The sequence below is a fragment of the Zosterops lateralis genome (genome assembly GCF_965231275.1).
Source record: "Zosterops lateralis genome assembly, chromosome: 3".
In the NCBI taxonomy this organism is placed as follows: Eukaryota; Metazoa; Chordata; class Aves; order Passeriformes; family Zosteropidae; genus Zosterops; species Zosterops lateralis.
Window position 1 is genome coordinate 59987427 of NC_139764.1, and position 27377 is coordinate 60014803.

General features: G+C 36.6%; 1 protein-coding gene across 6 annotated transcripts in view; it reads left to right on the plus strand.

The window, feature by feature from the left end:
- Nucleotides 1-27377, plus strand: part of PTPRK (protein tyrosine phosphatase receptor type K) — a gene marked incomplete at its 5' end in the record, with an annotated part of 380851 nt that overhangs the window by 113450 nt on the left and 240024 nt on the right. For all 6 annotated transcript variants that reach the window (XM_083857316.1, XM_083857317.1, XM_083857318.1 and 3 more), the window contains one exon: nucleotides 14901-15172. In XM_083857316.1, the coding sequence (XP_083713442.1) occupies nucleotides 14901-15172 (272 nt within the window). The remainder of the gene's footprint in view (nucleotides 1-14900; nucleotides 15173-27377) is intronic.

The following is a 27377-nucleotide window of genomic DNA, read 5'->3' on the forward strand; positions in this document are numbered from 1 at the left end:
GAAAATAAGCTGACAATTTGTTGCTCTGATACAGAACTAAGTTCTGGCAAAAGAAAAGTGCAAAATTAAGGGCAGAGTTTGATTAATTGTTTTAGGTAGGCTACAGGTGTCTGGCATAGGTGTAAATATTATGTGTATTCAATATATGCTTTCATTTACTTCTCTTGGCTTCACTCTCCTATATACCTGCACACCCACAACATCTGAAGGTGCCTTTTGTGTAGAACAATTGAGCCTTGCAGGAGAGAGGCATTTCTCCTGGTAATTCTAGCAATATGCATCATTTTATATGCTGATTTTATCTCACATTGTTCAAATTAGTTCATTAAAATTAAACATCACTGAATACTTCCATAGCCACCTGCACTGCCTTAATTCCTGTTTTGCTAAATGACTGAGCCATATGGTTGCTTCAAGCCTTGCCTTGCCCTTGCTGTGTTGAGTGTTACAAAAATTCTTGATGATATTAAAGGAAAAAAGTGCTTCTTTCAAAATATAGCATGCATCTCTCAAGGTATTATTTTTATTCTGTTAAGTTTCTCAGTAAATTTCCAACTAAAATAATAATTTGTACCTGGCATTAAAAGAAATTATTGTGGTTTATTAGCTGTATAGCCTTAAAATATTTTCAGCTTTTGAAGGTATTTATTTGGCTTTTTGTTATGCTTTTCCTTCAGATGAAGCAGCAGCCTACTTGTTCCTGTGGATCTGTGAATCCATTTTTTTACATGTTTATACATCTTTTATATAATAATGAGGACATTGGAGAAGGGAATGTGAGATGGCAGTTGTATAGAACCAGAATACCTTTTTGCATTGATAGCTGATGGATTTCTTTTCCACCTTGCCACTATCTGCAATCATGCACGTGGTTACTTGCAGATTTCCCAAAACCAGCAAACTCAACCTACCCCAAGCCAAACAGTTGATTGCTGTGTAATTATGTGAACTTGTTTAACCAATTTCTGTTGTTAGTCTCTAATTTTTACTTGATAAATTAACACTCAAAATGGAAATTGTTGTGTCACAGGTAACTTTGTTTTAATAGAGGCAGAACATTTCCAGAGCTATGGGTCTCCTTGCTTGCACACCATTTTAGTTCAAAAAGGTGTACTTGATGCCCAAGCCCTTGGGGTGCAGTCCTGGACACTGCTTGGCTGCCAGCACTGGTGCTATGCTGTCTTCCAGCTCCTGCCTTGAGCTGCCCACCCACCAGTGTTCCAGCATGTCTCCTTCCAGAAGTCTAGCTGAGGTAGCCATCAATAGCCTTGGCACTGTCCTACAGAAGCCACTGAACTGTGCTCCCCTCACCCCTCCTTTCTCATTTCCATCATTTTGAACTAAGAAAGACCCAGGAGGAGCATGGGAAAGGACTGTTTCAGAGACGTGTAGGTGGCACACAGGACTCAGGGGTGCAAGGAGGCTGCCTGGCCATTCTGGATGGCCTGAATGGAGTTACCTGTGAGTGCCCTATCCTCACTGATCCCTGTGGGCCAGGGAATAGCTGCTCTTGCTGCTGACCTGGGCAGCTTATGGAATGAAATGTCTTCTGTCCACCAGAACTGATGTTCTTCAGCTCCATAACCTTGTCTTGACTATATTTCAAGTGGTAGTGAGCTAAGGTACTTTGGAGTACCAAGAAGGAAGTTCTATAATATTTAATGAAGTACAAATTTATTTCTCTAAATATATAAGGAGAAGAAAGAGAAGCAGTAGATCCTACTTACTTCATTAAGCTTATGGAGGAAACATCTTGATGAAACTGAAAAGGGTTTATGGCAGGTAAAAATCTGCTTGGAAAACACTGATAGCATCTAGTCTTTCTTGTTGTTTTTGTTAGTGCCATGGATGATGGAATAACAAATGTTCTTTGGCTGAGGCTATTCAGGTTACTCTACCTGTGAGCCAATTTAAGGGTTCAGAAATTATTATGATGCACTGGGGCAGTACTCATCAAGAAGAATTGAAAAATAATGAAGGAGAAATTATTTGGTGAAACTGCTCAGGCTTATTACACGGTTGTGAAAAAGGCAGACATAATTGGTTTGTAAACAATGTTCAGTATAAATATACATTAAATAATCTTTTCAGGTTTTTTTTTTGCTTGGTTGCTTTTTTTTTTTTTTTTTTTTTTTTTCTTAGTGCACTTAGAAGAATAGGTATTTTTATTCGGTTTGGAGTATGGAGGGAGAATGTCTGTTCTGGGAATTTTCAGAGGAAAGCAGTAGAAATGATAGAGGGCTAAACAGCAGCATTTCCTCTGTGCAAAGTCTGAAAAAAAATTAGGATTGTCTCTTTTACAGGACGCAAAAAGGAAATAAAAATTTTCAAGAAGTTAAAGGCTGGTGCAAAGAAGGGGGTAACCTAAACTTCATGTTGTCTGGTGATAGGTTAAACAGTAATAATCTTAAATTGCAGTAAGAGAGATTCAGGTTGATGATTAGATAAAATGTTAATTGAATTCTGGGATTGAGTGCTTAATAACTGTCTCTTACCAGAGTCAGAAGTGTTCTGCTCTCTACTGTCACAGTCTTTTGTCCTGAAATGTTTCTATGTGCATAAACGCCAAGAACAGTTGTCTTCGGTTTGTGAGAAAAGAACATACAGAGTCTATTGCCTATTTTTATCTATTTCAGTTGGAAAGAATAAAAGCTTCTTTTTCTTTCCCCTAATTGCTCTGCATTTCCATTCTATATAGGGAAAATTCTGGTTAATCCTTGGTCAGTCTCAAGAAGGTTGATAGGTAAAACAGAAGAGGAAAAAGATAGTCCATCTTTTTTCAAAAAACCCTTTTTTTAGTAACTAGTCTGTTGTGACTAACAGCTGTGCTTATTTTCTAATTTTTTTAACATTCCCCTCACAGAGTGTTTTTTTTCTTTTTTTTTTTTTGTGTTTTGTTTGTTTTGTTTTGTGCATTTTTTTTTTTAATTTAATGTTAAAAGACAATATTATTAGATTAATCTCTTCTTCATTTCCTGAGATGCTACTTGATTCCTGAATAGCACCTCTTTCGGACATTCAAAACATTTGAAGGCAGCATTATGGTTCATAGTTGTTAGCAACTTCTGTTTTCCTTTATGATTTCAGCAAATTCTAATTTTGAAAGAAAAGATTTGGAGACTGAACTTATATTCTTAGTTCAGGACAAGTTATACATTCCCTTAGGAAGTACAACTGCAAAACCTTTATTTAAAAGCCTAATTGCAGCTTAAAAAAAAGAAAAGAAAATAGCTTTTGGATGACTGTGTACTCTGATATCTGTACTGTTCACTGGAGAAAACAAAAGTAGAAAATAAATCACAGAAGATACTTCTATTGAATGACTTCTGGAATATGGGTCCAATGTTCTAATAGTCCTAATAATTAAGTACAGTGTTTGACTAACAAATATTAGTGTTAAAAGTTCACCAACTATCTGAATTGGAGACAAGGTTCTCATTACAGAATTACAGAATCGCAGAATGTGTAGGTTGGAAGAGACCTTCAAGATTATTGAGTCCAACCCAGCCCTAAACACCTCAACTAGATCATGGCATCAAGTGCCACATCCAGTCTTTTTTTAAACACATCCAGGGATGGTGACTCCACCACCTCCTTGGGCAGACTATTCCAGTATTTAATCACTCTTTCTGTGAGAAACTTCTTCCTAACATCCAACCTATATTTCCCTTGGTGCAGCTTAAGATTTTGTCCTCTCGTTCTGTCAGTTGCTGCCTGGAGAAAGAGACCAAGCCCCAGCTGTCTACAACCACCCTTCAGGAAGTTATAGAGAGTGATAAGGTCCCCTCTGAGTCTCCTCATCCTACATATGGTACATATTTGGGTAGATTTATCAGGTTTTTGTATTTTTGAGAAGTTTAGGTTAATGACATTATTTGATGCCAAGAAAATGCTCCACCTGCATGAAATTACCGGCTCTATATTATGGGCTTGGATGAATTTGTTTAGTATTTTGTTGGCATTGTGGAATTCAGTATTCAAAATAGAGGAGGATTTAAATAGTATTAGCGTGTATAAACTAGCTATTTGTAAGGAAAAAGCTGTTTCAAATGTATATGAATTGGAAAGTGGGGTGTCAGGAGAAAAGATGTGAATCTTCATAAACCAAGGTGTTTTCTGAGATGAAAACAAAAATCCTCCAAACAACAAGAATGATGACCAAACCCCATTCATAGCTGTTGAACTTCAAGTTTTCTCTGAAACAGCAGTCCTAGTTTATATGCACCCTTTCTTCTTGCTGATCTCCTATTGCTGTACACTGAGACAAATTTTTTATTTCAAAACACTTTAAAAAAAAGTTAATATGGTAGCATGAGTGATTTTTATAATAGGTAGAGATGTTCCCATCCATTTCAGGAGTATTTCCCTGTAGAAGAAAGATGGTGTGTACTAGAGTGTAAAACCACTTGAGCTGCTAATCTAACTTGAGAGGCAAGGGATAGTTTATTTATCCGTTTGTTTTAAAACAACTAATTTGGATAGAAAATGCTATGACCTCTCAGGATGCAGATGCAGCAGGCATCCAGCTACATGCAGGTTATAGCCTTTACTCGGGGTGTAGTGTCTTAATGCTAATCACTTGAAGTGTTTGGAAGAGAAGAGTAGTTGATGACTGTGGAGCAGAGGGCTGTTAACAAGATGTGAAGCACGACAAGAATGGTCACACACCATAAACCCCACATCTTTGTTTTAACTGCAAACTCCGGCATCTAGGAAAGCAACAAATTCTAATTTCTGAGTTTAAGATTTTAATGTCTTTTGTAAGCCTTCCTGGGTATTAAGACAAATGTTTTAACTGTGTTTTGGCTTGAGTTTTTAATCCATTTTTGTATTTTTTATTGTCTCTATTAATTCTTTCTGGTGCTCAATGTGTATTTAGGGTTTTAAGTCTAGTTTCTGTGGTAATTAATATAGTGGTGTATGAATACCTATACTCTTGGGTAGTGCATTCCTCAGTGCATTTTTTGCATATGTATGAGTTGTGGATTTTGACTGTTCTCTTTGGGTGTTTTTAAATTATTTCTTATAATTATCATAGAGATATGCATTATAGGACTGTTTGCAATTGTGAGATCAACATTACCATCAGTAACTGGAAAAGCAAAGTAATTTCAGAAGTAGCTGTCTGTATATGATCCTTTTTTTAGCCTTTTCCTTTCCATCTATGTAATATTCAGCTCTTTATAGGGCATTCAGTGGCAATGTACCATACTTGTTAAATTGCTCAAGTTTTTATTTTGCAAATATGCATAACCATGTGTTTGGTGGTCTGGAAGACAGATGGAAGACTTCCTGGGAACTTGATAAACTTCAAGGTTTCCAGCTTTTTTTCCTTAAGCAAGTACTTGAGTTCACTAGATAGTACTGCTGTTGTATTGACAAAGGCTCGACTTGTGGTTATACTCAACTGGAGTGTGAGTCACTACAAAGTGAAGTATGTACTTCAGTGGGGAGGCCAGGTAATGTTTTGAAGGACAGCAAACAAGTTGTTATTAAATCTGTCTTCTGAATGCATAGGGTGAATATTATTTCTGCTATTAAAATATTGGTTTATATTATTTTTCAAAACTCCTATCACTGGTAATCCTTCCCAGCAGTTGGTTCTTAACTCATGTTTTGCATTTAATCAAGGACTATGCAACTCCTTAAGTGTAGGTCCTACACCTGTAAAAGCAGCAAAGCCTGGAAATAACAGAAATTCTTCAGGTCACTGTTGCATAAAGCAATGTTCTGAGAAAAATTGTTTTCATAAAAGGAAACATTACTATTTGGTGCTGAGAAAAAGTGATTGAAAAGAAATGAATGAATGTTCTTCCTGTTACCAAAAAAACCTCTAAAAAACCCAGTGAAAATATTTTATGAACCTCCCATATTTTAAATAAATTTGAAGACTACAATAAAAAAATATATGGAACATTTAATTTCCTTTTCTGAAAGGTCTGTCATGGCAGTGGTAATCTGCTGTCACATATGGTAATGAGCCTTTATTTAACTGTTGATGATGCTTGAGAGTAGTATTCTCAGCAGATTGATAGCTCTTATTTTTTTCCTGTCAAATGCTTATTCAGGGAATGACCGGTTTTGTTTCTGTTTTCAGTTTTGGTGTTTTAGGCTGATAGGAATAAATATCTTCTCAATGCATTTTTTAATGCTGTTGCTTTTGCAAGAATGACTAGTGTGTTAGAGACACTCTGAGTATGAATGCACATTCAAAAATTATATTTTTGCCATTCAGTTAAAATCTGAATGCCACTTTGCACTTAGGAGGTGAAAAAAGCCTAGAGAGTGTTTGCTGAGTTTTTTTTTTTTTGGCTGCCAATAAAATAAATAGTTGTAAAGATACATTTTGATCTTCCTTTCTCTAAATGCTTTCAAGATAATTGAAAGAAGTTATTTGTAGCTATGTTTTTTAATGGGAAAATTCCACTTGTTTTCATCTCTTTTCTTGATGTGACTCTGTTTCTTGTTGGACTTTTCCAGGAGTCAGTTCATTTCTCTCACCTAGGAAGAGATCAAACTTTTTTCACCTTGCCTCTCTCAAGAGGAAGGTGCAGGAAATCTAGGTCTTTTATTATGGGATTTGTGTGTTGCTTTGCAAGGGTCTGATGAGCATAGATGGAGGAGGGCATGGGGTAGGAGTAAAAGTCCTGTGAATTTCAGTGGCTGTGAGCTTTCAGGTCACCTTGGATGACATTTATGAATTCTCTGTGAACTTGTTTTTGTGCACTGCAGCAAATACACAGCAGCACACCAAAGACTTAAAGGAAGTGCTCAGCACTGACATTTTTTGTAAGACTGTCTGCCCTAGAATACTCTAAATGTTTTCATATTTTACTTTAATTTCTATCCAAATAAATAATACTCCACAGAGATAGATAATTTGATCCCCATCTCCTGTAACATCCTCAGTAAAGTATGTCTTTTTTACTAGAATCTGAAATGCTGAATGTTCAGCAGTGGTGGTGATAGAGTGGCATCCTAGACATGTAGGTGGATACAGAATGGCCAACACTGGTCTTTCATCCTGGAGAGTCTGTCACAAAAACGGGTGGAACAAATCTAACATAGAGGGAGATGTCTGTGCATTACTGATCACCTTATCCAGTCAAGTGATATCAAAGCAGCTAATTGGAATGGTGAAGCAAAATGGATTTAAACTCTTTTCTGCACCTGTTTTTCATGCAGTGAAGTTTTTGCAAGTGTTTTTAGGTGTTGGTGTCTTCATGGGAGTGAAATTTTCCCAGGAGATGCAGGGGTGCTTTGGAGTTTGTCAACTTAGGCTGCTGCTCTGAGAACAGCTTCAGATTAAAACATCTGACTGGCTTTAGGCTGTGCAGGCACAAATGGTACCCAGTTATCTGGTATCCCAAGTGGGTAGCTTCATCCCAAGTTGATATTAATCTAGAGTTGGGAGTTTCTTGGAAATTTTGCTTAGAGAAGACATTTTCTTCAAGACAGAAAACTGGCAAACCTATGCTGCTCTTTGGGCAGCCAGATCAGCCCCTGGGTGACTGAGAAGCACCCTGGAGTCACTAAGCCACCATCCCTGGGGTATTTATGAGTTTGCAGCGCAAATTCAGACAGTTCAGAGCTGTTGTTACTTTTATCTTTGCCATCCATTCATGGACTCTGATGTTAAAAAATTCATAACAAAGTACCTTACTTAATCCCTAAATAAATATGAAACTTGCATGTGTCTTCTGGTTACTGAAATACAGTTCACTGTTCAGTAATACTGTCCTTTCATAAACTTGCCAGACGCACAGTATCAAACGTCATTTTCTGAATGCCTTGTTGGAAGAGGCAGTTCAAGGGAGCACAATGCAAGATAAAGGCTCTCTTGTGCAGACACCACAAGCTTGCACTGCAAATTTCGGTTGCTGAAATTTTTCTGTCTCAGGTTTTTGAGTTCCTAAAGTCTATATATATTAGCCAAAGGTTCATCATGTGAAAAAAGTGAGAAAATTACCATACCTCAGAAACTGGTCTGTTTTCTCTGCATCAGTAGAAACAAGTCCATAGGATTTTGAAGTTATTTATGAGAAAACTATGAATTCCAGCAATTCCAGAGTGCATATTTTTCATATTCATTTCTAAAATGTTAGTATGGAGGGCAAAACTTTTGTAGGAACATCCAGCCCAAGGGACAATTTTAGTCAAAAGTTCATCATAAACTTTGCTGCAAATTCTCCATGCCTTTGAAACATGAGAGGTATTTTTCATTTCTCATTTTCCCTTTTAATTGCAAACACTTTCTTGTTCTCATGGAATTAAACAAGTAATGAGTGATATCAGTATCAAGCCAGCAGTATCATAGTTATAAATACTGGTAAAGTTGTTATACTGCCCATGATAGTAATTCTTTGGCTGATCTGATGCTGTTTTTATTTGCCTTTGCCTTGCTGTTGTCAGCCTGTGTCCCTGTTACTTGACCTCCGTGGGTGTGGTTAATGGGGGAATCCCAGTTGCATGACCTTGCTGTAGAGCAGGGCTTGTGGCATCAACAAGTACAGCCTGGAGGGCAGGACACCTTTTCTCCTCCTGTGAAATTGCAATGTCAGTGTGAAATTGATGAATTGATGAGCTCTTGCAGTCCATGAGGCTAAGTTTCTGTTCAAATTGAGTGAATGCTCTGCTTTTATTTATACAGTAGCTTAAGAACCTGCTTTGAGTTGGTTCTTTTAATAATTCTCATTTTCTATTGGAAGTAGGAAACCCCCCAAAAGATTTGCGTTCTCCAGAAAAATTTCCTATGTCTGTGTTGTGTATTTTTGTTGTTATTTTTAATCTCTCTAGTAAATTCAGAGTCTTATCTTGACTTGCAGTTGAGTTGTGGTGCCTTGGAACTGAGCTAGGCAATGAAGTTGAAATTCATGATCCTGATTCACCCCCGCTTTCACTCTGACAATCTGTAAAGAACTTGAAACAACCTTCAACAATTTGAGTCTTGTGTAGGGAATGATACTGTAAACAAGTGAAGTAAGTGGAAAGATACCTCTGAAATGTAGCCATCTAAAGAAATTTTGGAGAAATCTTGTGTTGTTTGCACCAATAACATTATTTTTGATTATATTTTTTTTTTAGAATGAGAACAGCTAAAATCAGGATATAACTTTATTGAATATTTTAAGTGTACATCAAATAATGTATCTTAAGTAAGATTGTAGTGTTACAAAGTAACATTTTTCTCTAAACACGCTCCTTAAGGATTATCCTTAGTTGATGGTGCAGGGCACTAAAATTAAAACCCTATCAATGGCTCTAGTTTTTCTTCATAATTTATTTGGGTTTCTTTTTCTTTCTTTTTTTTTTTTTTTTTTTTTTTTTTTTTTTCTGTTCTAGGTTTGCAGACCTTTACTGTATGTTGGATAATGGAGGACAAAAGAGCATGAAAAGGCTATAATGGTTTGAGGCTATATTAAACCCAAGCACATGGAGGTTTATTTGGAGTGTATCTAATAGGCTTTGGCTTTTTTATTTTTTAAAGAATATCCTTCCTGCAAGAAGAAAAATTTAGGAGCTTTAAACTTTTTATCATTAGCCTTTATTTTTTTCCCTTCTTGCAAATTACAGGAATACAAGTAAAGGACTCTCAAACTGTCACAGGGAAGGCATTCTCTGAAGAACAAAATAGATATTAAACATTATTGAGTGTGAAATATAAGTTTTCTGTGAATTAACATAGACGTTTCTGAACTTTTCTTTGTAGTCTGCTTCCAGTTGCAAGCCTATTTCTTTATTTCAGTGTCTGTTCTTTGCCTGCAGTCTCTTATAAATGTTGCTCAAAACGTGATTGGGGACTATGTTACACATTAAAAGATAAAAAAGATCATTTTTAAAAGATAAAAAGGTCACATAGTCTCGAGCTTTGGGATAAGGCACATAAGTGCCCGGACCCTCCACTTAGTGTAATTGATATTGTCATTTACAGGCAGAGAAACTACCACAGTATGTCCCCAAAATGGAGATGATTTGATGGTTAGTTCTTCTTTGGAGGAAAGAGAATTTGCAGGAACTGAAGACCAGCCTGCTGAAAATTGCAAGTTTCACACTTCAAATACAAACCCATTTTTCAGGAAGCAAGGAAGTGAGAGAAAATAATTTGATTGGGAACCTGCTCTGTCACATTGGTACCTTACAGTGGGCAAATTTTATTTTATATAAGGACTTTTTTTTTTAATCTTAGCTTGATTTCTTAGCTTCGATTAACTGCTAGGTGATAAGAGAGCTTGGTTTTCAGTAGGGGATAAAACCTGGGATTTTTCACAATTAATTAGTTAAAGAATTCATTAATTCTTCAATTAATTAGTCCTTTCCACTGAACTAGGACATCAAGTTTAATCCTTATCAAAATAAATAAAAGGCAGTGAAAACTATGAGGTATATACACCAATGTTTAATAACATAGCTCAGGGAAAGTCTAGTATCTCTTATTCCGTAGATGTGTAGATGCCTTTTCACAAGTTCATGATTTGAATGCCAAGTAGGCATCAAAACCCTCCTAAATGACTGATCCTAAAGCTGAACTGTTTGCATGAACTTGGTCAAAGCTTAGGAGGCAGTGCCATTTAGCTATTTCATAGTGTGATGTTTCTGTTTTGTGTAGGAGAGAATTGGATTGACCTTTTACATCAGGAATAACATTAGAAGCTATTAACTGGGAAATAGATAGAAGGCACTTCAGAGAAGAAAAGCTAAATGAGAGGATGGGGTTTGATCTGGAGAAATCTAAACTACACTCAAGTAGAAAAAATTAACACTTAAGCTTCTTGGGTAAAAGAGAACATATCTATGAATTCTAAAGATTGCAAATTCATAAGAATGGAGAAGATTATTCTGGGAATTACTGAAAGAAGGATGAAACAGCATTACTGTCAAACTACAAGAAAAATTTTCAAGAAAAATGTTAGCAATGAGTTGTGTGTATTTTGTAACTGCACTAACTGCCAGAGTAACTAAAGACATCGTGCTGGAACATGGTGAAAAATCAGGATTGAAAGGTATATTCAAGATCAATGGATCTTTGTCCAGGCACAAATGTGACTTTGGATGCTTTTCTTCTTTCATTTCTTTGTAGCATCATCTAAAGATTAAATTTGCCATTTCTGTCTTATAAGAAGAAAAAATAAAATGAACTTCTGCTCTTTCATGTAAAGTTTTTCTTTCTCCTTTGCCCCAAATATGTTGATTTGGTGCCCTTTTTTTTTTTTTTTTTTTTTTTAAACATTTTGGGATTTAATGGAGTAATGATCTTGCAGTTGACTTTCTTCTTGTAAAATCTTAGTGGAAACAGAACACGCTAGTGTATTTTTTCTTCCTTGTTTTCAAGGGAAGTAGGTGTATTCAGTGTTTTACATCTGCTTGTGCCTGACCTTGTTAGGCTGGTAACAATGGGGAAAAAATCATGGAGCCTGGCTCTACTGGGATTTAATAAAACACTTAGTACTAATGTGAGCTAACACTAACTGCTGCTCTTTACCTTTCTGGCAACTGTGGTGTGTTTACCTTGGCCAGCCCCTCACCCTGCCTCTTTTTGGTCCTTTCATCAGCAGTACAAGGGGGAAAATAGTGTGGGCAAGCTCATGGGTTGAGACAAAGATGAGGAGATAATTTATTTTGTAAATCACCAGTTACTGTCACAGACAAAACAGATTGATCTTGGGGAAAAATTAACCAAATTTCAACCCCAGCACAGGGGAATGGGAAGTGGGGGCTGCAGTCAGCCCATTGAACTTGGTGTCTGCTGCACCTTCCTCCTCACACTGTGACCCTGCTCCAGCCTGGAACACCACTGTGAATAGTTAGCTGTAACACTTGCTCTAACTTCTCAGTGAAAAATTCAAAAAGTTGATAATCTTTGGAATTAATGAGATTGTGAGCAGTTCGCTTGTTTATACTTTGCATTTCTGCCAAGTCCAATAATATCTTCAGATATTATGAAGATTTTGAAATAATATAGTTATTAATAACTAATATTAAGGTATTACAAACATATATAAATGGGAGGAAACTCCTAATTCTTTCAATCCTATTGTATTTTTTTACAAGTAAATAATGATTTTCTATTGAAAGGTGTAAGAAAGTATTTTGTACGTGTTCCAAAGATGTGAGTTTGCTGTATAGTTTACTCTGGCATTGGCTTCTGACTTTCTTGAAGTAGGTAGATGACTGAGGAGGGAGCAGCATTCTGTTCATTTGTGGAATACAGCTACTTAAGTTAAAAAAAAGGAGTAGAAGGGAAGTGGTTTCCAAGATGGTGAACAGATGCTTTGGCTATGTGATAAATGGTCTATGAATGCTGTCTGGAGAGTTTTATGAAATGCTGTAGGATTCACATGTAGATAGATGTGTGCAAATTCACTGCTAAGTATTTTTAAATGTTGAAAAATGAGATTGAGAAAGTGGAGTACTATAAAATATGTTGATATGTTAAAAAAATATGTTGAAGCTTCCAAAAGCTATAGCAGATTCCCTTACTATAGAAACAAGATCTTTAAATACTTCTAGATTATTTCTTGTAATTTGAGATTGATCTTCTTTTCCTTCCAGTTGTTTTATCTTGAGAGAAGTTGAGAGAAACATTTTAAAAAAATCTGAAAAAGTTGATTGTTTTATTCCGTTTCTTCCTTCCTCACTCCCAAATTCACCTTCAAAAAACGCTGGAGGGTTTATCTTCTGGATCTTAGGTTTAGAAATACTAGAATACTAGAAGTTTGCTTTGTGGCGTTTTTGGATGGGTTGGTTTTTTTTGTGTGTATGTATTAAAAATATTTGCAAGATTCAAGTAACAAAGGCAAAGAGGCAATTTAGATGGCCAATAAGTGCTAACAGTGTGGGGAGCAGTCTGTAATTTTTTGCTGGACATTTTCAGTTTTTCAACTGTTATGTGGAAGGAAAAAAACCCAAATTGCTGATGTACAGCCTTCCCCTGCCACATCCATATTATTTAGTAACAAAACTTAGGCAAATCTTATTCTCTGGTCTGAAGATCAGGTTCTTATAAGGACATATGTATTACTGAAATAGAGTTTACAAACTAGCATATTATTATGTTTATTCTAGAGTCAAGGGGCATAAAAATTGCATACCAGTGGATGTGGTTTACAAACACTTTCTCAGGCAGTCATCAACTGATATTAGATGATAATCTTTAAAGACTTAAAGTAGCCTAAATAGCATAATAAGATTCCTTTGTGTTTTTATAAATGGCTATTAATAATGAAGAAATAACCAGGAATTGCTACTTTATCAGATTTGTCAATAGAAAAATAAATAATGGATTCTGTATATAATTCTAAATATGAACTGGTTGCTTATGTTACATTATAGTAGTTTTTTTTAAACCCTCTTTTAAAGATGACTACTAAAAATACGGATTTCTGAAATGCACTGTGCTTTAATAAGAACAGCTTTCATTCTATAGTATTTCTTTCTCTTTTTATTTCCTAAGTTTTTTAGCAGAGACTTGCTTTACAGGCTAGTAAATTAGCATCTCACACAGATGATTTAATCCATGTACATAAATTTTCATCTTTTCCTGAGCAACAGCTTGTGAACAATTTTCAGAATGCCTAATACAACTGCTTAGGACATACTAGAACACAATAATTCCTTATTGTCTGAAAATGAAAGGATAAAATTTGACATACAAAATGATAATTTATATTACAAAATGATAATTTATATGAACATACTTCATAGATGATTTTTCACCAGTATTCACATACATAGTCCCAAGATTTCTGTGAGACTACTCATTTGGGCAAATGTTCACAAATCCTTGGGGTTTTTTAAGTTTAGGTTACATTTTTTCTCTATTTTTGATGGATTTAGCCTGAACTTTCCTCACAAGAAAAGGCTCTTTATTGTGATGTCCTTTAGGACTGAAAGCAAAATGAAAATCTGTCAACAGGTAGATTCTGGAACCATTAAGCAGATGGGTAGGAAAATTTCGGTTAGGAAAATTTCCTTTAACAATAATTCAGATATATACTGAATTAGATTTTCTCACTTGGTTGGAAAGTTCAGCCTGGCATACCCTGTCTAGCAAGCTTTCTTCTGTGGGGTTCACTCACTAGGTAGTACCTGGTTTGGAATTGTCACTCTTAAAGAAACAGATCAGCTCTGGGCTAGATTAGATGGCAGCCTGTCTTTACCATCCATTCTGCAGGACAGCAGGACAGACTGATTCATTATTACTGCCTGTATAGCATGTTGAAACATATGATTTCCACTTTCTGCCTTTATAGCTAGACAGGCACAGCCTGTTTTGTCTCGTGTATATTTGTAATACACATTTACAAGATGGACACTCTTCTAGCTGTAGAAACTTCTGTTATCTCCTTAAATCCATTGGCAAATGGAGCAGCAAAGAATTTTCCAGAGAAATTTAGCTTGTTGTCTTAAGTCAGCTATTTCCATTGTTAATATATCTCAAATTCAAGACTGCTTCTTTTTAGGGTAGAATAAAGTGTGTGTGATAAAGCGGCATTGAGGAATGTGGACCTTATTTTTTGTTTTGTTTTTAGAAAATCTGCCGAGCAAGTTGAGAGAATTTTGGCCTCAGTGACCTCAGAATAATGATGATCCTTTGCTTGTTTGATTATTGTTTTCCCATCTGTGATCCTATTTCCAATTATCTGATCCTAAAACAAGAGAGAGAAAAGTTTGCAGGTGATGGCATCTAGAAAGGTCCTGTGATGTTTTCTGTGGGTACTGCTTCAGTCATGTGTCTAGCCATTTTATAGCTTGCTGGATTTCAGGCTGCCTGAATTTTGAGGTTTCTGGGGTAAGAAAATGTATGCATCCTTTTTCACAGTGAACAATCAGTTTCTTAGTATTTATCTTTTTCCTTACTACTGCTTTTTTTCCCTCCCATTTCCCACTCCCCCCTTTCTTAGGATCATACATGATAGTGATTTCATCAGACCATGACCCTGGAGAAAAGACTCGGCTTCAGCTTCCAACAATGAAAGAAAATGATACTCACTGCATCGACTTCAGCTACCTTCTGTACAGCAAGAATGGAGGAAACCCAGGCACTCTGAACATCCTAGTTAGGGTGAACAAAGGACCACTGGCTAATCCCATCTGGAATGTCACTGGTTCCACTGGAAAAGACTGGCTTCGAGCAGAGTTGGCTGTCAGCACTTTCTGGCCCAATGAGTATCAGGTAAACTTGAAATAAATTCATACTTTAGAGTATTTACTGCATGGTCCTATGCACTTTGTGTTGTTTTGATCTGTTCTGATGAAGTATTCTCCTAATGTGCTCAAGTGAAGTGTTCCATTCAGTATAAATAATTGTATGGGAATGGATTTTTTTTTTATAGTAGGTGATTGTCCAAAGTTATCTGTTATTGTATAATAGGAAAAAAAATTAGCTGGAAAAAAGGCTTGTTAAAAAAATAGTAAGGTTAGAGTCCAGGAACATCAAAAAATTTAAACTCCCAGAAATAAATTGCCTCTGCAACTGTAATTTGTACTTGTCTTCCCTCCTCTTTTGTGTATGCCTGTGTTACTGTGTCTAATTACATGACCGTAAACTGCGTTTTTTTCCACATGACATTTGCTTCATTTGCTGTGCAGGCAGAATGGTGCTCACCTAATGAGCAGCTGTTCAGGCTGTGCTTTTTTTCCTGTTTGCTTGCTATGGGGCAAAACCACCTGCAGTGTTGGCCTGTTGTTTGGAAGGGAAAATTGTTTTGTTATTACTAGATGCTGTTATTTGATTTGTTTGACCAACCTGAGAAAGTACCTGCAGGTGTTTTACTCAGTGGGTATTTGGTGTGAAGGATGAATCTCATACATGGGCATTTTTGTTCTGGTGTGTAGCAGTGGGAAGAGTTGGATTACATGTGCTCACCTGAATTGTTACACCATGAGGTGTTGATGTGCTTACAGGCTTTTATCTATATATTTGTCATTAGTGCTCTTGCAAACAGTTTGGATATCCAGAGTAGTTATTAAATGAAGGAAAGTGGCTACTTAATTAATGATTATGTTGAATAGTGGTATTGTAGGGATGTATCTTAAAAGTACCTTTATCTAAAGTTTGTTGCAATTCCACACCATCAAAATTACATCCATAAACAAGCTTCAGTGCAAGCAGCCTTACATATGCAGTGAAAATTACGTCATTTACTATCATCTTATGGGTTTTTTGGGGGGTTCGTTTCCATGGTTTTAATGTTTTTATTTATAAGGAAATTTCATCTACCAGTGGCATTGAAATGGCGTAAAATTTGATTTAAAGTTCTGAAGCCTGGTTTCAAAAAGCTTTGCTTTTGAGGAGGTGTTTTATTAACCCTTTTTATGTTGCTAGAAAGTACCATTTGGTGTCCTTAAATAAACCTCCAGAGCCTTTTATAACAGAACAGTAGTGATCAAGTATAGCAGAATTATATGCAGTAAATCAGGTTTCTGCTGACAGATGGCCAGGCTTGACAATGAGATTGGTGGTTGGAGCCTTATCTTAGCAACGTGGCCATTTTTCACTTACGTTATAACCTTCACATTATCTCTCCACAGACTCCGCTTAAATTCATTCTTTCCCTTGCTTGGTCATCCAACAGAATATTGAAATCATGTGTAACCCAGTTTATGTTTAAATTAAACATAAGCCTGGAGTAGAAGTGGAGGGCTGCTAATACAACCTGCTGTGATTTGTGGCCAACTTGCATAATTGCTTTTATGAACAGGGGGGAAATCTGCATGCTATCTATGTATAACTGCTTGCTTGCACAAAAAGGGTTGGAATTTTTGTGATTTTGGTTCTTTCAGCTCTCAAGCTTCTGGTTCAACATTGCTCTTGGTAGATTTTTGTTTATTTGGGGCTTTTTCAGGTTGGGTTTTTTCCCTTAGTTTTTAGTTGAGTTATGCTTTGGAATGGAAATATTGTTTTCATTTTTCCTCATATGAGTTCCATGCTGTACAGTTGTAGCCTATAATTTTGGCACTTTTATCTACCTGTTGGTCAATGAGTTAAGCTAGCACTAAGGAAAATAAGCGCTCATTTCTATAACCAGATGGAAATGGTTCTTTACTAACCTGGGAATCAGATCCCTGCCGGTACAAGCGAGGTCACTGTTAAACATCACTGCTGAGCACAATTGTTTGCGTGTACTTTGTTACAATCAGGTCAACTTCACTGCCATTTCCTTCACTTTTAAGTGAGGGAGGAGAGTAGAGATTATTAGGGGCTGAATAGTACAGGTTGCACTCTAAGGAAGTCTCATGTGGGGACTTGGAGGTTAGCAGCATGGCCAAGTAAGTTGTAATAACAGTGTTGCACCTTGGATAATTAGCTTCTAAACAGCATGTCTGTACTCTGCTGTGCTCTGTTGAAACATTACTGCTTCCTGTTCAAAACTAGCACTGTGTTTTTGCATGTCACTCTAGATTATTCAGTTTATGCATTTTTTGATGGATTTAACACTTCCTTTTACTCACAGGAATACATTATTCAAATAATCCATTTCCTTGACTGTCTTTAACGGTATTCTGCCGGGCAATTATTTATATATTTTTTTTCTGACAAAACATACTACAGTTTATTATTACAGTTTATTATGATAGCTTTACTAGATAAAAGTTTTTATCTAGTTTTGTACCGTGTCTCTGCAGGCAGATAGCACTGGGAGCTTGTAGAAGAGTTCAGGAACAGTACAAACTCATGGTCATACTTTCCTAGAATACACTTCCAGCCTTGAGCATATATATGGCTCAAAAACATTGAGCTTAAGAAGCTAAGTGGTGCCTCTCTGTATTCCTGATAGGTGGGTTTGGGATTATTTTATTTTATTTTATTTTATTTTATTTTATTTTATTTTTTTTTAGTGTGTGTGTGTTTTTTGGGGTTGTTTTATTTTTTTAAAAAAAATTTGTTTGTTTTGGTGTTTTGTTTTGTTTAAATGATTTAAGCTTCTAGTGTCCACAGTATATATGACAAGGAATTCTGATGTAAATTACATGTTAGGACGGTTCCTGGGGATTTCTCCAAGCTTGAGGCCCGTAATTCTTCAGTTGTCATATTTTGCTCTTAGGGAGTTTCAGAAGTCCTGTAATGATGCAATCTGTCTCCTGCTAGCAAGACATCTGCAACCACCATTCTGCTTGTTTAACATGCAGATGAACTCTCAAAGAAAAGAGTTTGATTAGACAATCCCTTAGGATCAAGGTTGATTTGATTTTGGTAGTTGTTAGTTCTGGAATTATATTTTTTTTATCACTCTGTTGGAAATATGCCACCTTTGACCTGCCTCAAGTTTGCTTCAAAGTAGCAAACGAAAAATAATTTGGGATTTTTTTTTGTTGTTTAAACTTTGTAACTGGCTAGGAGTTTCATGTCATTGTTTTCTTTGTTAGTTATTACTGTAAATAATTTATTTTAGTTGAGACATTTATTACTGTCTGAATGAATTGTTTTGTCTAATGCTTCTGTTCATTTCCCCAAATTCTGTCCTGCTTTGCACAGTAGGGGTTATCTGACTGCTGAGGGCTGTCTCTTCCTTTCTGCTTCTGTCACAGTCATTTTTCCACTCCCCCTTGCTACCTATGTCATCCCTTTTTAGTTTGATTTTGTTTGTTTGTGATTTCTTTGATTTATTTTTTTTAACACTGTCTCTCAGAAAGTTTGCTATTTTTGGTATGGTCTCCTCCTCACCCTCAGCAGATTTGTTTTGCTTCCACAGGATCACATCTGTGCTTGGTCACATATGAGGTCCACTTTTAATGTGAACCATGGGCTTTTCAGTTTTGATTTTATATTAGGTATCTGATGTTTATATCATAAACTGGTAAATAAACTCTTGACTTGGAACTGTAGATTTCAAACTTATAAAACACTAATTACTTGGTTTGTTTATGGTTCTTTAAAAATTCACTATACAGTAGGGGTGCTCTGTAGTTTAGCAAACCTGCTGGCTGGGACACTGGCTTCATAGCAGTGATATTGCTCCTGAAAGTATAGCTACCAAAGTAAAAATACTGAACTGCACTGAGCAGAAGGTCTTTTTTGAGTTCAGAAATACTGCAGGGAAACTCTGGAAAGCCAAATAATTTTCTTGCAGAATTGTGAATCCTGATTCAGATAATTAGTTTGTTCTTTATTATAATATTGATGATTTTTACGATTTGCAAGAGTTTAAATTGCTCAAAGATCTTGGAAAATTACTTTCCTTTATGATCTTGAAAGGTCTTGAAACTGTAATAGAAGTATAGCAGGAGCATGGTAGACTGAAGATTGAGTAATGGTGTGTACTGTTGGGCCATATGCCACATAAGGTAGGAAACAGATTTCATGTGAAATATGAGAATTTGTTGCCTTTTTGGATATCAGATCACTATTCTGAACTTGTAGACATGTGGCACCCTAAACAAGCTGCGTGCAGAAAAATTTGGGAAGATGGGGGGTTAGATGTGATTTAATCATTTGATATAGCTAAGGAAGGAAAACCACAAGTGAAATGGAAAGTACCTGTGTGAACTGTGTAGAACTGAGTTCCAGGCTAACTTTAGAAGACACCCAGCTTCCCAAACTCCAACTTCCTATTTATAAGCCCAATGTGCTTTTCTTATATATGGACTTTACCCCTGAAACATCAAGAAAGTACAAAAATACATATAAAAAAACCAACAACATTCCAAAGGACTGATATTTTCATAGGCCTTTATTGAAAATATTTTGGAATACAGAAAATTAGTGATAATAATTCCAAAGACACACTTTATAAATAGAACTTGGAGCTAGTGCACATTTTTTGACTAGTTAGGTAAGAATGTAATGTGGAAAGTGCTTTATCTGAAAAATTTGAGGAACACTGATAAGCAGCCAACCAGTTAATGTTACAACTCTGTATAAGTCTTGGATGTTCAGTTGCAAGACAGTGAAAATTATCTGATGGAAATCTCAGCATGAGAAGGAGTTCAGGGGCAGGGGAGAGCGGTCTGTAACTGTGTGAGAGGCAGTGCTGAAGTGGGCTAAGTTATCTGGCCTGAGAAAAGACCCAATTTAGAGGGATATGATAGACTTCTGCAAAACCCTCACTAATGTGAAGGGGAATCCTCTTCCAGTTCAAGAATTAGGAGCCTTTTTGGTCTGGTGGGTAAATCAGACTGAAAAAAGTGAATGGATGTTGGTCACACTGCAGGCTTTAGATCCATAAATGTGCATGACAGAAACAGCTGTTGTGGGTGCCCAGCCCTCTCCACTCCCCAAGTGTATGTGTGCTTAACTTTTTTTCTGGATTCTTAAATGGAATTTATTCTTTTATTCTATGGTTATTTAAACCAGTTTGGTCATATTTTGTGTAAGTTTTTGTCTGGTTGTAGAAATAAGAGCTGACTTTGTCTGCCACTGCCATCCCTACACCCATTTCTCTTGGCTCTTTTCCCTTTACCATTTCCTTTTGATCTCACTTGGGGTAGCATAATATTTTAGTCCTTTTAAAATTGAAACTTGAAATTAGCCTTTTAAATTCTTCAAGTTTCTAAGGATTCTCAGAAGTATGAATTTTGGAGGGGTGGTTGGTACTTCATTCTAACAGAGATATAAAAAAATTGGTTCCTAAAATGTGTTAGTAAAAGATGGGTGGCTGTATAATTAAAGAAATCTGAGGTAATAGTTAATAAACTGAGAGCTTTTTTTCTTTTCCTAAACTTGGAACAGCTTGTGTTTGCAGCTAGTATAAGTCACTGGAATGTTTGTTGTGTAGGTGCATCATTCTTCAGCACTCTTTTTGAGGAATAACTCCATTGAGAATGCTTTGTGGCTTTTAAGAATTTAAAGTGACTGTCAATAAATTATTTTGTTTCATTACTGCACAGTGAAATGGCTTATATATTTGTTTCCTTTGTCTTCCTTCTTTCCTTCATAGGTTTCACCAGATGAAAGCACTTTTAACAGCCTTACTACTTACCACTATCTCTAATGTTTGAAAATATCTCCAAAGAGGAATGATGTTGCTGTCTCATCAGAAACACTTTCTAAACCCCTAAGTGTTCTCCTAACTATTTACTTGCTAAGCAGCACTTAGTCACAAGACTTCTTTATATAGTTAATTGAAGAGTTAGTTAGAGAAAGACTTTTTAAATAATGAACTTTCTTATTGCTTTTCCAAGCTTTGCTAGTACAAACAAAACACCAGCTTTTTAAACTGCTAGGATAAACATGTATGCGTGCAAGCATATCTGTCACATTTCTGTCTCATTTATTCCAAGATATTTATTGATTTGGTGAGGACAAAAACCCGTGTAATTTCCAGTAGAGTGATTACCAGAACCATTTTAATAATTTAGTTCAGCACCCACAGCTACCAAAGGACTTGTACAAATACTGACTTGTTCTAGCATTCAAACTGGGAAATCACAGTGCAGGGAGTGAAGGTGAGCGCTGCCCCAACAAGCCTTGTCACAGCTGAAGTGCCAGCAGCTTCTGGGTTTTCAGTAACAACACAAGTATTGGAAACCTCTCAGAAACTGCATTTTTTTTCTTAGAGATGATGAGCAGGCTTTGACTTCTGGTTCAGGTCTGTGGCATTGTTTCAGTAGGGGATGTTCTGCAGGCCAGCCACAATGTGCTTTCTTTCTATCCAGAGTTAGCTCATTTATAAGCACAGGAACTTCCTGAGGGATAAGGGAGTGATGGTGCTGGGAAAGCAGGTAAATAATGGTGATATATGCTGTTGGCCTCTCCCCCACCTATTGTGTTGTCTCCTCCTCTCCGCTACTTTTTTTTTCTCTTTTTAAATTTTGTTTGTTTGTTTGTTGGGGTTTTTATTATTATTATTATTACTTTTTTTTTTTTTTTTTTTTATTTAAGAACTTTAAAATTGCCTTAAGGAGATGTATATAATAGCTTTTCTAGCGTGATGGATTTGACTTTAATTAGCCTACTTTGATGAGACCTAATTTATTCTGGGGTCTCCTACATTAAAAAAAGGCCAAGCTGACAGATGAGTGTCAAAGAATTTTTACAATTAAAAATAGCATAAATTATTGTTAATCAGCTAAAATGTGTCAGCCATGTCTAAATCAGTGATCCAAGGAGTACTTCACCATTGCAAGCAGAGATGGCTCTGATTCCGCAAAACATCTGGAACTCCATTCTGGCAGGGGTGTAGAAGAAATGGCTTTGGATGCCTTGGTTTTTACATGAACTGTAGAACCTGAGCAATTGCTTCTGTTGCTCATTCTTAGTCCTAGAGGAAAACTGAATTCACAGAATTTTGACTCTAAATAATCTGCATTCTGAAATAGAAATGTCAACACTTTACTTCTTCCCCTTTCCTTTGTTTAAAATTTTCAATATTGTCTTTTCCACTGCGTTTCTTTGTTATATTACAATTTGTGAGTAGCTTCCTTTTGTTCTGCTGTGCTCTGAGTTTCTATGCTATATGTATAATCTGAACTTAAAGGAGAGTAGAATATACTAGAAGTTCTGAAGTATTGTAAGGAATTACATAGCTTTACATACAAGATTCTTCCATTCTCTTTTTCCATCAAATAATGTAGTGCCAATGAGGCTGATGAAGACCTTGACCTTTTTTCACTGTTCCCTGCAAACTAATTATCTTCAGGGTGAAGTGATGAAAATTTAGTAGATGCTTGGTGTTTTCCAAGGCAGGGAAAGATTTTGAGGTTAGTATGACATATGAATCTGTTTTATGAATTACCTTAATAATTACCTAAAAATCTTTAAGTGGAACACTACTGGCTGTAAACTCATGAGAACTTTGAGATAAATATGTAATATTTTTAGCTGGTGTTTAATTTCTGGGGAGATATATGTGACTTTAACCTCAGTGCTCTTCCAGGAAACATTCCTTGCATCTGCAAGGTGGTATGCAAATTTTGTATTAACCTTGATTACCAAGATTATGAAAAGCCTGTAGCATTCTCCTCCCTGTCATACTGCAAGCACTGTCAGGCAGTGAAGTGGAAAACACAGTATTGCTAATCAGCCATCTCGGAGCGCCTGATTCTTTTTTTTTTTCAGAAATATAAGATTGACTTAAATCATGATGTGTAAATAAGAAGTTCTGGATATGGTTACTTTTGTCGAGATTATTCTTTTTTAGGATTTTAGTCTGTAGTCGAAATGCATAATTACTTGTTACATAAGAGGCTCAGATTTTGTCATATTTTTATCAGCTTCTGCAAGATCCTATGCTTTTCTAGGAAAAATTGTGAATATCACACTATCAAGGAGCTGGCAATGATATACTCTTCCACTTGGCTCTTTTATTCACATGAAAAGTGAAATGAATGAAAGAGGATTATGGCAGAAATCAGTGATATATGCTTGAAATAGATGGTTAAAAGAAAGCAGAAATTGATAATACTTTCATTTCATTATGTTCATGAGTTCTCAAAAGATTGAGTAATGAATTGTGCTCTGCTAGGGGTTTTTGGACTACCCCTAAGTGAAAGAGAATAAAAGAAAAAGGTACAATGGTGCAGTATTGAATCTTTATCAGAAAGTTCACTAAAATCTCTGTACTTCAAAACTGGAAACCAATCAGTCTCCAAATTCATGGGCCTTGAAGAGTCAGGATTTTCAGTTTAAAAGTCAGAACTCATCAATTCAACACTAAGATATATTTTTCGGTAATTTTTGCTGTGAAGCATTTTATGCTGCCAGTAGTCTGTATTTTCCCTGACCACCACCAGTGCCTCTTTGGTGTTGTGGTTTAACCCCAGCTGGCAATGAAGACCCACACAGTTCCTTCCTCTCTTCTTTCTACCTCGCTGTTGGGATGGGGAAGAGAATTGGAAAGGCAAAGCCAAGAAAACTTGTACTTTGAGCTAAAAACAGATTAATAGGTAAAGCAAAAGCTGTGAGTGCAAATAAAGCAAAACAAGGAGTTAATTCACCATTTCCCATGGACAGGCAGGTGTTCAGCCATCTCCAGGAAAGCAGGGCTCTATCACATGTAACAGGACTTGGGAAGACAAATGGCATAAATGGTATAAATGTCCCATCTTTTTCCTTCTTCTCCCATCTTTACATGCTGAGTGTGATGGCATATGGTGTGGGGTGTGCCTTTGGTCACTTGTGTATGTGGGGAGTCAGATGTTCTGGCTGTACCCTCTCCCAACCTGTGCACCCCCAGTCTACTTACTGGAGGGGTGGTAGCAGAAACAGAAAAGACTGGGGCTCTGTGCAAGCACTGCTCAGCAGCAACTAAAACATCTCTGTGTTATCAATACTGTTTCCAGCACAAATCCAAAACACAGCCACATGCCAGCTACTATGAAAAAAATGAGCTCTACCCCAGCCAAAATCAGTATAGTTAAAAAAAAAAAAATAATACTGAGAATTATGCAGCTACTTAACTTTCTTTTGTCCTTTTCTGACTTTTGTTATTTAGGGCAAGATGAAATGCTCAAGAAGAATTTTTTGAGTATGTGCATACCATACTTGGTTGTTTTGATGGTTTTATATAAAATATTTTCTTTTTTTCTAATGCTAAATGATGAACAAGCCTGAGGCTTGGAATAAAGTCAAAAGGTATTCTTCATCCAGACTAGTATGTAATAGGAATCCCATGTTGACTGGTGGTATGACCTCCTCAGAGAGAAATAAGTACCTGATATCTTTATAATTCCCTCTGCCCTGCATGTGCTTCTTTTCTGAAGTTTAGACTTTGTTTGAGGTGACATTGGAAAAACAACTAAGATAGTTGCTCTGAAGGACAAAATAATCAAAATTCAAAGATGGGGGAAGTGTATCAATTTATTTGCACTAGAATCACATTCTGATCGAATGCACAAGGTCTGTATATTTAAACAAATAAACAAACTGGTATTGAATTTTCTGCTTTGTCCAAAAGATATTACAAAGCGTTTTAAGGTCACCCTCACCCTCCTTGCCCCTCTTACCAGGAATGAAGTAAATTATACTCCTGTTGTGGAAGTTCTGAAACACCATCTGAAGGAGAACAATTTTCTGGCCTTAAGATAGTGATGGGAAGTTTGCAAACAGGCAATTGCCCTGTGGGAGATAGAGCAATGGCACAGTCAGGCAGATAGTCCTCTGGCCTCCAAGCCAGAAATGATTGCATTGGTGTCCTTACCAACATGTTATTTTCCTCTTAGAGGGTTTTTCCCCTTTCTTTCTAGTTAGTTATGGAGGTCCTTCACTATTTTCTTTAAATGTCTTTATGTGCAACTCCCAGAAGATCTAAAGAATCGGTATAAAACTTTTTGGAGTGGATTCCTTCAGCAAAGTGCCTTGGCTACCTAAAAGTGCAACCTAAGATGATTTTTTCCCTTGTGTTTTTTGGTTTATTTGTTTTAGTTTTTGGTGGCCTCAGTGTCTTCTGGAGCCTTTTGTATATCATCCATGAGACTTTTTCATGTACTATTGATTTGCTGGAGTGGGTCCTTTAGCTGGAAACCTTTATGATTTTGTTGATGCATGTGCCAGGATTACTGCATCTCTCCTTGTGTCACAGACAAGCAACAACAGCAAATGGAAGCCCAACAGTGCTGTCTGTGCTGGACAGCTGCAAGGCAGAGCAAAGACATGTTTTCCATGCTCATGGAAGGTACAGATTGTGTGGGCACCCCTGCTAATGCAGAGAAGAGCTAATGGGCTTGTTGCAGTGTCACTTTACTGACCTGCAGTATGATGTGTTAACATCATATTTACTGCAGGTGGTTGTGTGCCCCTGTTTGGTGCTTGTGTGTGACTTACTTTTAGAAATTTCATAATGTACATTTTTAGTCTAGAGTCAGCTTTTTGGCTTGGGTTACTTTTTTGCCATAATTGTCAATTTTGCTCTGTTCTTGAGGCAATGAATGTATCTCACAGGTTGTGCATTATTCGGTAGGTGGTGTCTGTTGGAAGAAAATAACTCTCACCTGGAAGTAGTAGTAGCATTTTGCTGTTATTTATGGAATCAAATTACTTACAAGCAAGGAAAGCATATTTGTTCAATGTGAATGACTATGATAAGCCTTTTAAAAAAGTTAAATAACACAATCCCTGTAATTCCAATCTTCCTAGTGCACTGTTGAGTTACTACAAGAGAAATCAAATATTAGGCAATTTGTGATAGCACTCAAGTGGTGGTAGCCTTAAGGCACCAGACAGAACAAGAGAATTTTGTAACTCAGTGGAGATACGGGTTTCTGGGGGTATAATCCTGCCACTGATTTTTGTGGATGGAAGAAGAAACAGCAGTTGCACCAGATTCAACAGCAGACACCTAAAGGATCTGCTTGCTTAGGGAATTTCCAGTGTGCCATGCAAGCCATGGAAAACAAGGAGAATGGAATGAGTGATGATACTGCATCTTCCAGCTGTCAAACTTCACCAGTAAAACACTTATTATCTAATGTATGTGGCTGCCTTTGGGTGTGCATTATGCTCATGTCATGTAGCTTTGGTAGGTTTGATCATTATTTAATTTGATTGGACCAGATTAGTTTCAGGTATTGCATTTTACTGGTTCACTTTACAGGTAGATTTCATCTGAAAATGAAAAAAGCTCCCAGGAAACAAAGGAGCAAACCCAATGCACAAACAGTTCAAAAACTGAAGTCTTCTATCTTTGTGGACTTCTAGACAGGAATGGAGAAAGATAGCCTTTGTTTATTCTGATTTTTTCCTTTTTGTTTGTCAGAATTTGAAGATGCACATGCTCAGGTCCACACTCTCTCATGTGAATTGATCTCCTGTTTCTCACCCTTTTCCGCTCTGCTTAAGGGATTACTGCAAACTTTCAAACCTCCAGTAAATGAATTAAGAAACAGTTAAAACCGTCTGCCCCCCACCTCTTTTTTATGTTACTTTTTGTATTCAATCGAAGCATTTTTTTGTGTGTCTGCACTGGCAACTGGTTCTCTTCTTCACAGGATAAGTGGTTAAAAGAAAATCAGCCATGGATACACCTGAATTGCCATGTTTAACTTTGATGAATTGAACTTTGGTATTTCTCTAATTCTGGTCTCTGCTTCCCAATCCTGCTACACCCACAGCTGCAGGCAAGAGGGCTGTAACTGCTGGTCCTTCCCCACCACTGTCTATTTTTCAGCTTTCCCAGTTTCTGTCCTTGGAAGAGATGTAGAGGAAGTTGGTGCTGATCTTTCCTCTGCACTGCCCCAGGTCCTACCCTTCTGTGAAATTGCTTTCAGGATGCTGTTTGGCCTTCTCCTTTGAGAGGGTGAATATGTGCTGCCCTTGATGCTATGCTTGTACTTGTAAAGAACACACAAACACAAACTTGCCCATTTTTTTAAACAATAAATAAATAAAACAATAATTATTAATGGTGAATAATAATGCCACCACAAAAAACCCCCATTCTTAACCAAACCCTTCCCTTTTTCCATAATGGTTAGTCAAGTAACAAGTTCTTGTTATTATATTT